Source organism: Asterias amurensis, chromosome 7, assembly GCF_032118995.1.
Source record: "Asterias amurensis chromosome 7, ASM3211899v1".
Lineage (NCBI taxonomy): Eukaryota > Metazoa > Echinodermata > Asteroidea > Forcipulatida > Asteriidae > Asterias > Asterias amurensis.
The window spans coordinates 19,834,895-19,847,782 of record NC_092654.1 but is presented as its reverse complement, the minus strand read 5'-3'; the positions used below and the strand labels follow the sequence as shown (position 1 = coordinate 19,847,782).

The window sequence follows — 12,888 nt, the reverse complement described above, 5'->3', positions numbered from 1 at the left end:
TTTTTAGCAAAAACAAATTACACCCTTTTACATATTACCACATTAACTTACATTTCGAAGTGAACGTTTCTCAAAATGCTTCAATTGAAAAGCTGTTGTAGGCTTCTGACCAACAGTTGCAATTGCGATTACCAAACAAGTATACCTTCCCTCTAAATCATGATGTTTAGGTTAGGGAGAATGGACGAGAAAGTGTAGATTCGTGGATAGAATGGACGAGCCGAAGGCGAGGACCATATAGATCGAATCTACACTTTAGAGTCTATTCTCTGACTTAAACTATTATCCCCAAACGTTGTTACTGTGTCAAACGAAGTTTGGTCAATTATAACCATACAGGCCTATACCATGTTTTGATCAGTTCAATATATGTTTTAAGTAAATTAAATTGTTAAACTGGAAAAATGTTTTTGGACATTTTTATATTACTTTTTCGAGTTTATTTCATGTATTTTATTGGGTTACCTTAAGCGCAGATACCGGCCGGGTCTTATTGGCAATGACAAAATAATGTTCTCAACGTGAACTTGTTAAAGATGGGGTAATCTTCAGGTGACGATAGCTCCCATCTTTCATCCCAGCGTCTTGAGAGGAAATCCCCCGTAAACCATTAAGCAAATCAGCATTTCGAGGAATAATTACCTTAAAACCCAGACAGTTATAGCCTGCATAAGCCCACTGGAGTCCACCTACAATAGAAGAAGTTTTGGAAATATTTGCCCTTGACAGTAAATAGTAAGCATGAGTCGACATGGGACAATAAATCAGGCTATTAGACTGACAACCTCTGCGACCTACAACGGTAATAGTTTTCCAAAGCCCCCGGTGATATATTTTTGGAAGTGCCTTATGCCAAATAAGGGCATTTCAACCGGTAGTTTGTACATGTACGTGACCGATCGGTTGCCACACAAGTTTTCATACTTCGTGGAATCCATAATACAGTGAGTTACCAACCGTCTCGACAGGCCACGCTGTGAGGATGGCCTTCAGACATTGAACCTGTTGCATTATGCATGACCCTCCGATACGTCACACTGCTCTAGCCAACTTGATTGGCTCCCAGCTTGTTCCGTCACACAGGCTTCCGAAACGTCATCAACAAGCTCGAGTTTCAATTGGTTCCTTGAAAATGATTCAATATTCATAAGCCTCTCGATTACTCAGTCACTTTTTTTTTTTACTATGGAATGCAAGCTGGCCTTGGCAACGGGTAAATGACCAGTAAAACAAGGGACATAGGGAAAAATTGGTTACTATTGACACCTACGTTGACAAGAAATTCCTTCCGGTGGTTGGATCCTCTGTAGACGGTTGGTATTTTATGGATCAAGGAAAAGGATATAAAACCAGGACAATTCAAGCTTGGAGTCATTACGGACAACAGCTCCACTACTAAGACAACTTAGTGACAAAAAAGCGGGATTAAACGCACTGAGTTGGAAACAGACGAAAATTACTGAGATAAAGTTATCACTTGCAGCCATTGATGAGAAGCAATATGAAAGGTGTTGCAGTTTTTGTCGCCCTTTTGGCTTGCTCGTTTCTCGAGCTGACGACGGGTAGAGAAGTTGGCCATTACAAAGGAGGATCTATAACGTGGAAAGCAGACGATGATAATCCAAATCATGTAAGTATTAAAGTCTCAGCATGGACCCCTGAGGAACCTCTTAAGAGCACTATTTATTGAACCTTTCATCAGTCGAGTGTTTCATCTTCAAACAATTATTTCCCGCCACAATCTGATATGTTTATCGCACCTTATTCGATTTGAGAAGCTTAACACATTGTAATTCAAACATATGCAATTGTAGATTTCCGGACGCAAGACTCAACATGAAATATACCAATTGTTTTTCCAGATCCAAATTTTCGTCCGCATGAACTTCAGACACGAGTACTCGAATGGTTACCTGCACGAGGCATGCACCAATGAGGCCATCGAAGAACGAACGGAACTGAGCACAGAGGGTTCATTCCGTGTCGATGATGAGAGAATCAGCTGGGCCAAGTACATCTGCACTGACTACGATGAGACTATGGACTGGTCGGCAGGCTACTATCTCTTATCTTACAACATGGCACCGGGGCAAACTATGGCTGAATTCAAGTAAGAACTTCTTTTGCCATTTTTCAAACAACTTGCTCATCTTGCTCTTGTTTCAATCACAAAATCAATCAATTAATCAATCAATCAATCAATCAATCAATCAAACGATGTATATAGCGCCTAAATCAAAGGTTTGCACAAAGGCGCTGAGGCACGGAAGAAACAGTCAATAATGGTAGGCCTCCTGAAACAAGTGGGCTTTCAGCCAACTCCTAAATGTTGTCCTGTTTTTAGCCCCGTGTAAATTGTTAGTATGATACCCACTTTTCTGGTTCTATGTGTTTTATCAAGTACCTCAATTTTCACGACTTACTAGTGTATTAAATGACGGAAACATTGAAATAAATGTATTATTATCATCTCTGTCAGAACGACACTGTCAATTTTAAAGGATTCAATGAGTACTTTGGTTTACTAAGTACTAAATGAGTACTTTGGTTTACAGGTCATCAATATTCATTAGCTAATGTATATGCATTAAAAAAAAGATGAGTGTCTGTGTAACAATTTTACACAGTATAAATTATTTCAAACCAACGGTATAAAAGATGGAGACCAACCATTCATTATGTGTCTTTTACACTCTCACCCGCAGTTTTCAGGAATGTTGCTGGCCGACTAACGTAGCGAACAACGGCAACGATCAGGGTAACGGCAGGGGCTGGAACATGGTTTCCACCATAGATATAACATCGCGCCCAGATACCGGACGACCAAACAGCCCTCCAGTATCAGGAAGTTTCCCCGTGTACAGAATGTACAGGGGATGTAAATACTCCCGCTACATTAAAGGTAAGAACGGGTGTGATTCCCTTTACAACTTTTGTTGTCAGACACAAATTCGGTCACCAATATTTTCACACATGGCGTCAATATATGATACCTCACAATGCAATGCCTCAAATCTCATATTTTCAAAGAAGTTTAAACCATCTCATGAAAAGACGAGCGCTTCTTTTTTATCTTTATTTAGTTCATGGTAATGAAACCAACAACGATGCCTCAAAGTATACTAAACTTTGAAGCTCACACACCTGAGGAAATATGCACGAAACAAGAGTGCTTGATATGTGAACCACAAACACCAACTAACAATCCACGAAAAGTGTTCTGGGTTCTTTTAAGTGCACAGCAAATCCCAGTACAAAACAAAAAACTACAGTTTAATGTCCCATCCAAAGAAAACAGCAATTCTTAAAACATATCTTGCTCGAGGACACAAGTGAATTCGAACCCATACTCTGCTAACAGAAACAAGAGAGCCACGTCCGGTGCTGGAGGGAGCGCAATATAAATCCACTCAATTATTATAATTACTAGTTTTATGTATTCATCATTTTTAGCTTGGGATGCCGATGGCGATGACCTTCGCTGCAGATGGACCGACGCCGCAAGGAACGAATGCAACGCCGATGATGGGGACGTCTGTGGGGAACTGTTTGTTGACTCAAAACGTAGGAAGAGCGGTGCTTTACTCGAAGAGGTATAACTACCACTTTCTTACCCTTGTTTACTTTTATGATCCTTGTATTGATATAACATTGAATTTTAATAGCCCCCTCTCTCGGTAGAGATTAACCATGTTAAAGATGGCTACCTTAGTAACCACACATACAGACATGTTCATGACTCACAATTAAATCTTAAGTATCCCACTTCTGACACCATATTCTTTCAATGTACATATTCACTACAAAGTCCTGCTCCTCACTTTCAATGGTATAAAGGTCTTTCCCCTCATTACATTTCCTAACTGGTTACACACACATATCCTCAAATAAGGTTCCTCAGCAGATCCTCTTCCCAACATCCCCCATACAGAACAAAAACTAATGGTAAAAGAACCATTAGTAAGCTATCTGGATAATTTCAACGAGCAGAATTCTCAAAACTTAAACCATAAACTTGTCTTCATGTGTATTTTCAGGACACATGCAAAATCACATTCAACAAGCGCAACCCGGCCGGTACGTATGCCGTGGCAGTCATGGTAGAGGACTACGCTCCATCTGATCCTACCACACCGTTGAGCAAGATCCCCGTCCAGTTTCTCATTGAAGTAGTCGACCGTGATGGCAAATGCCGTAAGCCGGAACTTCTTGGCGAGGATGGGACGTGCATCACCATCCCAACCGGTAGAGAGTATTCTACGCCCATCAAGGCTCGCAGTTCGGAACCAGGAGCATTGTGAGTAAAAACCTGACTTTAATTTAGACTTATTTGACTCTACATAGACTTGATGACAAGTCGTAAGTCAGTGTATATTTGTCTACCAGCGCTGCCTATTACAAGCGTCATGCATCTCCAAAATACACATCATACCGTTTATGTAACAGTCACAGTGCGAGTATACGTTCATGCACCGATCGTAGGTAGCGCGAGACATGGTCGAATAAGACCGCAATAACATTACCGACTTAAAATTTCAAGACTAGACTCTACAAAGCTTTGACAGTTTATTTAAAATCGGTTGGGTCTTTTGGACAAAGACGTATCCCAAAAGCAATCCCTTAGCATGCAAACTTAAAACGATCACTTACCTGTTGATCTTGTCCGGTTGTTTTTCCAGCATAACCTCTTTCGAAACCATCAAGCCCTCTGGCGTCCATGCCTCGCCAATCAGAAAAGTGGAGGGAACCGATGATGAATATTCAGTGACTCTTTCCTGGACACCAACCAGCGACCAGATCGGTCGTCACGTGATCTGTTACGAAGCAGAGGAGGGCTATAAATATTCCAGTGATATGGCTTGCTTCTATGTCAATGTTGTGGGTAAGTTCCATAAAATTGTCTTCAATTTGCGAAGAAGAAAATAAACACCCAGCAATTTTAATATAAAAAATGCACACAATATTTATCCATTCTGTGTTTCATTAAATTGAGCTACTTTGAAGTAAAAAAAAAAAAAAAAAAAAAAAAAGCGCAGACAACTAAAACGCAGTGTTTACTTTTGGTAATTACTCCACAATAGAGCCTGCACCGGGGCTGTTGATTTATACAACTTTGTTAGAAACGACACACCTTAGTAATGCATTTTTAGAGAAAGAGAACATTTTTCTAACGCTGAATCTGAGAAAGGCTTCAAGCACTGTATTTTTCTTTCAATATTTTCTTGGAACTTTGATGACCAATTGAGCCAAAACCTACAGGAAATTTTATTCGTATGTTGGAACACACAAAGTGAAGATACTAATATATAAAACACACCAATATAACATGTTTACTAAAGGGAAACGATTAATGAAATGTTAAACATTGACATCAATTTTGTTGCAGATGCCTCCAACTATACTCCTCAGTTGGCTGTTCTGCCATCAGAGTCATCCCCGTCCCCAGGGGCAACACTTCGAGGCGATTCAATTCAAGTTACCTACACAGGACAGGTAGGTTTCTCTTCTTATTCTCGTTTTGTTTAAATTGTATTCCGTTTCAACCAAACTACCACTACCACATGACTACTTCCAGCTTTGTCAAAACTGTTGGTGCTTTTTATCCACAATTTAAATCATATAGTCGGCAAAGCATCCTTGTAGAAACATCACACCAACTTTTACTTAGAGAAGACAATGATGAAATTTCAGTTTTAGACGTGGGAGGAAAACCTACGCAGTCAGTTAGGGACTGAAAAACAAATATCAACATGCGAGGCCCGAGTCCTGGCTCGAAACGGGGTACACAGAGGTGAAATGCAAAGGCAGACACCACTGAGCCAGTCTGGGTGGATGTCTTTAAGTTTTGTGGAAGGCGTATTGCATTTTAAATCAATATATAAGATAACATATTTATGACTTCTTCGAGCTTTGACATAAACGAATGTTGTTTTTATTCGCAACGACAGATCCATAAGTCATCCCAATCAGTTTTAATCTCCATCATGGACGCCAGCAACACCCCCGTATTCCAAATCGCTTCTTCCTCCGATGGAGTCCTCGTAAGTGGAACGACACTGTCTTTCAACTTGCCTCACGATGTTCCATTGCAACGAGGGGATATGTATACAATCCGTGTAGATGAGGGAGCAGTGAGAAGCGCTGGAGATTGCGAAGCAGCGCCCTCCGCGGCAGAATGGGATTTCATTTTTGAGTCTTTCTGTGACGGAGACTACCGACCTTTGGCTGTGGTTCTAGAGGATTCAGTTCCAGCTATCGGAGCGGAGATGAAGGGCAATGTCGTCAGCGTGACGTACAACAAAAAGGTAAGAAGCTTTGAAAACTGCTTACGTAGTCGATTGGATACTGTAAGCAATACAATCAGAAACCAGTTTGGTATGAGAGCGTGAAACCATGGTCAGTGTGTATAATTATGTTATTACTGTTGATTTTCAGATCCAAAAACCAGCAGACAGTGCATTTGTCACCATCTTCAACAGCGCTAACTCCCCCGTCTTTAGAGTCGACACGTCTACACCTGACGTCACCATCGACAGCAGAACCCTGAGTTTCGAACTTCCTCTGACTCTTCCACTAGAGTTTCAGGGTACATACAGGATGAGGGTAGATGAAGGTGCCGCTGTGAGTGTCAGAGACTGTGACCAAGGGTTAGCTCCAATGGTTGAGTGGGATTTCGTGTTTGTGACGTTCTGTACCGAGGATGAGGAGTATGAACCACTGACAGTCCTGCCGACAGAATCACTCCCTTCACCCGGGGAGGACTTTGCTGGACAGACCATCATGATCCGATACAACAAACAGGTATGTAGAGATTAAAGAAACTTGCTTCATCCTAATCAGTGGAACTGTTTGGACCATAAATAAAATGCTGGAATTATTCAGTCAAAAGACTTATCATTGTATTGTTTTCTTCTTCAGATCCAACAACCAGCTGACACTGCCTACATCACACTTTATGACGAGTTCGATATCCCCTTTCTCCAAGTAGACGCGTCTACTCCAGAAGTTTCAGTGAGCGGAAACACGCTGAGCTTTTCCCTTTCAACGAGTCTTCCATTTCAATTTGGGGGTGGTTATAAGATCCGAGTTGACGAAGGAGCCGTGATGAGTGCCCAAGACTGTGACTTAGTAGCGCCCCCTATGGCCGAGTGGGAGTTTGGTTTTATCACTTTCTGTGACTTTGATGGGGAGTTTGAGCCCCTTGATGTTCTGCCGATGGAGTCAACACCTGCGCCCGGAGAGAGTCTAACTGGACGAGTTGTGACAATTAGTTACAATAAAGAGGTAAGCAAATCGGTTATCAATTTAGTTCGTTATGTCAACAGTTAAATAAACAAAAGTTAAATTATAACTTTGCATATAGCACACTTCTTATGAATTAAGTTACAAGTCAGGCATTCCATTCGTCCATTTATTGTGAAAATGTTTTGGGATGCAAATCACAATGGGAAAATAGCTTCCTCATTGATCACAGTGCCTTTTTAACGATATTTTGATACTAATTGTTCTTCTTTAGATCAAGAAGCCAATGAGACCAGCCTACATCTCTGTCCGTGATACCTTTGACTCTCTACTCTACCAAGTTGACGTCACCTCACCGTACGTCACCATCGTTGGTGGTAGCTCACTCAGCTTCACCTTACCGTTGACTCTACCTCTTCAGTTTGAAGACACCTATAAGATCCGTGTAGACGAGTGGGCAGTGGTCAGTGCTCAGGATTGCGACCTGTCCAGACCTGAGACGGCTGAATGGCGATTCACCTTCCTAACATTCTGCCAAGATGGCGGCGATGGTTTCGAACCACTTGTCGTCGTGCCGTTGGACTCACTTCCCCAACCCGGTGGAAACATCTCTGGGCATGAAATCAGAATTCAGTACAGCAAACCGGTAAGTAGTTCATCAATATGATATGATCATGATGAACCATTGTTAGGCTTCCTTCTCCTGAGGATGATATACAGAAATGTGAAGTCTCCTGAATTCCGAAAATGTGCTCGCGGTAGTAGAATATAAAAGCAAGACAATATCTCAAAAGAACATGTTATACCTTGATCGTTTTACCGCAAACCAATATTGATACCTCACCATGCAATGCCTCAAATACCATATTCCATTTTCTGTGTGAACAAAGTAAAAACTACAGTCTTAAAAACATCCTATTTTTGTTCAAAAATACAGATCCAGAAGGCTACGTCATCTGCCTACGTCACAATCGTGAACTCTGACGAGACAGATTTATACCGGGTAGACACCTCATCCCCTGACGTCACAGTCGACGGCAGTTCTATGTTGTTTTCTCTACCTGTCGCTGCGGCTATATTTTACGGAGCTGACTACAGAATTCGAGTTGACGAGGGTGCGGTTAAAAGCGCACAGGAGTGCGATTTGGCGCAACCTGCCGGAGAAGAATGGGGCTTCAAGTGGACCGGTAAGTTTTTTGAAATGTTGTATTTCATATTTAATTGGGACGTTCAGAAGAACGACTTATAACTTCAAACAGTTTTGGCAGTCGGCAAAGGCATTCGAAAATAAAAAAAAGAGCAAATGGGTAAAATTTCAATTATTGCTTAACAATTTTGTGCTAAGCAAAAATGAGCAGGATACCCACTCACAACCGTTTATGTGACATGGTAGTTTGGCTGGTAATTTTTTTCTTGTGTAAACACATTTGTGTTGTGCTTAGCTATGTTTTTGCAATTAAGCAGCTCAATGAAATTGGACCCAGGTTTCAAAAAGTATAACTTATCTATAGATGGCTTCAAACCTAACTTTGATTTCTTGTGGTTTTATTTATAAAGGTCGCCGATTGCCAGGAAATCTAGATGACAAAGATCTTGACAAAGTGACACCAACTGGTAACGCAGATTGCAGGGAGAACTTCATGCAGACCTTCGTGTCGAAACGTCTGGTAGGCGACATTGATCCAACAACCATGTACCTGAACGATCGAAGTTGCACAGGACGCGACTTCAACAAGACTCACTACGTCATCGGGACGTCATATGACGCTTGCAAGACAACATCTGAGGTAAGCAATTTGCCGATATTTCTTGATGTTTTACAAAGTCCTTATTTAGGAAAAACATGATCGAAAAGTTTACTCGTTAACTGGGAATCAACACTATTCAAAATAGATATATTCGCTTGGTGTAACCGCAAACCTCTCTTAGTATAAAACATGATTTGTTGATGAAAACAACTTTTTTTATGTGGCAGCTTAATTTGAAATGTATATTTTTCGATTTTTGACAGGCTACAAGGAGTGGAGGTTTCCTGGATTTTGAAAACGTTGTGTACATCCCACCCAAGCCTTACACACCAGGCAGCGAGATTACACGAAATCACTTCATAGAGATCCACCTGTCCTGCCGAGTCGCTGCTGACAAAGTGGGCTACTTGTCCTTTGACCCCAACGTCACCACCATCGTCTACTACGAGAAAGGCTATGGCAACTTCAATTTCTCCCTAAGGATGTACGAAGACGAGAGCTATTCAAAGGCTTACAACTTGAAGGAGTTCCCCGTTGGAGTTCAGTTGAAACAACGCATGCACTTCGAGGGGCGTGTCACCTGTGACGGCAACTGTGACCTCATGATTGACAGCTGCTGGGCCACACCCACCACCAATCCATTTGACGCTATCAGGTTCCCGTTTATTACCAATGGGTAAGTAAAGGAACCTTTTGTGATTTTTATACTGGATCCATCTTTTCGAAATACGACTTTATATCAATCGTTATAATGTAATTTTATTACTGGTGAATCTATTGTAAGTATTTTGTCCTCTATTTTGTTCCAACCAGGTGTCCCATTGATGACACAGTTAGACTCTTGACACCACCTTCCAGGAGAAAGGAGCGGTTTGCCATCGACTCATTTGCCTTCTTAGGCGACAACATCCATGGATTGGTAAGTCTTTGTATTATTATTATTAAGTAAAAAAAATATTGTTCAGAATTCAGCATACAACACAACGATCTTGTTAGTTTTTACATTTGTTTTTATGAGGCCCCTTGTTATGCTATAACATTTGATGCTACTGATATTATTTAGTGGGTTAACTTATGAGAGATCTTGGGATATCAACAACATTTGAAAACAAAACCTATTTACCTTCTCTCTTGATTAAACAGTTAAAAATGATCCTGCTAATTTAAACAAAAATGTGATCAGCTTGCAAAGCTTTAGATTGAACTGTAAGTAACAAATTTACAACTTTTGGTATCCTAGGTTTACGTGCACTGTGACATGAGAATCTGTGACGCCAGTGACCCCAACTCAAAGTGTGCGATGGGATGCGACGCAGGCAGCCAAACGCCTTCTCCAGATGACGTCATCCCACCAAATAGACCAATCAGAGGGGACACCCCGCTCAGCGGGACCAGATCTAGACTGGTGCGCAAACGTGACGTCAGCCAAGTTGGATCCTCTTCAGATGCTTATCCAAGTACCGGAGGACTGCTTCGAATGGTGAATGACCAAACCGGTAAGGATTGTAATTTCTCATTTCTAGATAATAGGCTACAAAATGAGAAGTCTCCCAAATTCCGAAAATCTACTCCGCGGTAGTAAAATATACAGCCTCAAGACAAGTTCTCAAAAGAACATAGTTTACTGCAAGTAGGATATTTTGACACAGATTTCTTGATATTTTAACACAGGTTCCTGGTTATTTTGAGACAGATTCCTAGTTATTTTAACACAGATTTCTTGTCATTCTGCATAGATTCCGGGTCATTTTTACACAGATTCATGGTGATTTTGACATATTATTAAATTACTGTTATTTTGACCTAACTTCTGGAAATTTTGACACGACTTCCTGGGTTAATTCTGATCCGAAATGTTGTTAGAGTGTGTTTTTTATGATAAAAAAAAAACCAAGCGTTTCCCAACCAGACACGGGCAAGCACGAATAACTTACCTATTTGACGAAAACTCTTTTTGTCCCTTTGACTTTTCAGCTGTCCATGTACATGGTAGAGGAAGCCCGATAGACGTGGATGCAGACGTTATAGAGGTCACCATGTTAGGAATCATCATGCTCCTGTTGGTTATGCTGGTCGTCATGCAATGTGGCCGCACATATTCTGGAAAAGAGGTCAAAGAATTTGTAAATGGCGTTTGAAACGAAAATGTTTGAGTATTTTGATCCTGCAGTTAAATGATTTAAAAATCATAACGAGTTAAGATTTCATTTTTTACAATTGTTTGATAACAAGTTGTAAGCAGGCCAATTATGTCAATATAATGAATATCCAGCAATTTTATTTATGTTGGTGCAATGTAATTTGAATGTGTAATTCCAAAGGGGTATGATTCATATTAACTACACTGCCTTCTGAATTATAATGAATGTTGGTATCAAATGTGTGAGTTTTTAATTATTTAAAATTACAATAAGTACTTATTGCACTGCCAAACTTAAACAATATTTTGTAATTATAAATCTCTGTATTTTAAACCCAACTCAGCCTTTGGCTGCGATGATTCAATGTGTTTAATAAACCAATAATACTAATTTTATAACCCTTTTTTAATAACAGTACAGACAATATAATATATTGTTTGTTTTACCCGTACACCAATGTGTATTAATTACTGTAAACCCTGTACTTAGTATGCAGTGCTAAATACACAGCGGTGTGAGGATAAAACAAAAATATTCTTTCTCCCCGATGCAAAATTAACATATTATATCAACAATTATTATAGTTAAAACTATAATAAATATTCATACTACTGTACTATCATACTAAGCTGCAATTTATAACAAACGATGTTAAAATCCGTAATTTTAAACGCAATTTACCTTTAAAGCAGTATTCACATTGTTTGATATTTATATTTACTTATGATGCAATCTTTATTGTTTTCCAAAGGGTAGTTAAATTTTTAAAATTAGCATAAAACATCGTGCAATTATTTGTCAACAATGTTAATTTGAATTGAGTGTAAATTGTTATGAATATTAAATTGAATTTTAAATTTCATTAATTTTTACCATTCAAACTTCCTTATCTACTTTTGAAAGTGTATATAATGCTTTTAAAAGGTTCAAATTGTAGTTAAATATACTCAAAATCATATAACACATTATGTGCAACTATACACGTTTGAGTTAACTTTTATTAACGTTTACTTTTTGAAATAAGAGAATGCCTTAAGCTTTTTTAAATAACATGCGTTAATGAAACACGTTTAAGAACGGCTTGTTTTAATGGCTGCTAATGAAGAATATGCTACCGAAGTAATTATTACGATTTTGAAATGGTTAAAAATACTTTTCAACCATTTCTTCAAGAATAGTTTGTGTTGACCGTGAGTGCAAGTTTATTAAATAATATTAAGTTGAAATTTAAATTTCTTCTCACTTTACCACTTATTGAGCTTCACACTGTACGTTATATTCATAAAAACACATTATGTGCAATTATTGTTGTCATTACCTTATTTTAGTAGTTTAAATCGTTATGAATAATAAATTGAAATTTTAACTTCGTTTCAATATTTACCGCATTAAGCTGAAGCTTCTAAACATGCTTGAACACAATACTTTCAAGAACGGGTAGTTTAAATTAGTCGTTTAGGTAATAGTCAATGATTAATAATATGCTTCTAATTATTACGATTTTGAAATGTACTTTTTTACCGTTTCTTAAAGAATGGTTTGTGTTGACCGTATGTGCAAGTTTACTTAATAAACAGCGTATTAAATGCGTTAAAGTGATCAATATAAATTGCAGTTATCGATTATCTGTTCAGAGATGTATTGTTTTATTGTTATGTATTAGACCAAAACGAACCCAACTCAATTACAAAGAAGCAACGAATACAAGAAGATGAAGAAAGAAGTAAACCAGACAAAGGCAAAAAAAAGTAAGAAAT

General features: G+C 39.1%; 1 protein-coding gene across 1 annotated transcript; it reads left to right on the top strand.

Annotated features, from left to right (window-relative positions):
• Nucleotides 1-1,283: 1,283 nt before the first annotated feature.
• Nucleotides 1,284-12,725, top strand: LOC139939430 (uncharacterized). The gene is made up of 17 exons (XM_071935334.1): nucleotides 1,284-1,630; nucleotides 1,863-2,110; nucleotides 2,706-2,902; nucleotides 3,454-3,593; nucleotides 4,038-4,297; nucleotides 4,680-4,882; nucleotides 5,387-5,493; nucleotides 5,949-6,305; nucleotides 6,436-6,801; nucleotides 6,919-7,284; nucleotides 7,517-7,888; nucleotides 8,180-8,429; nucleotides 8,800-9,029; nucleotides 9,254-9,666; nucleotides 9,804-9,909; nucleotides 10,231-10,486; nucleotides 10,965-12,725. The coding sequence occupies exons 1-17, from the start codon at nucleotides 1,490-1,492 to the stop codon at nucleotides 11,126-11,128; spliced, it is 4,176 nt and encodes a 1,391-aa protein (XP_071791435.1). The 5' UTR covers nucleotides 1,284-1,489; the 3' UTR covers nucleotides 11,129-12,725.
• The last annotated feature ends 163 nt before the right edge of the window (nucleotides 12,726-12,888 follow it).

Coding starts and splice junctions, on each gene's coding strand:
- LOC139939430 (XM_071935334.1), top strand. CDS start 1,490: ATGAGAAGCAATATGAAAGGTGTTGCAGTTTTTGTCGCCCTTTTGGCT. Junction 9,910..10,230: donor GCGACAACATCCATGGATTG/GTAAGTCTTTGT, acceptor TTGGTATCCTAG/GTTTACGTGCACTGTGACAT. Junction 10,487..10,964: donor AATGGTGAATGACCAAACCG/GTAAGGATTGTA, acceptor TTGACTTTTCAG/CTGTCCATGTACATGGTAGA.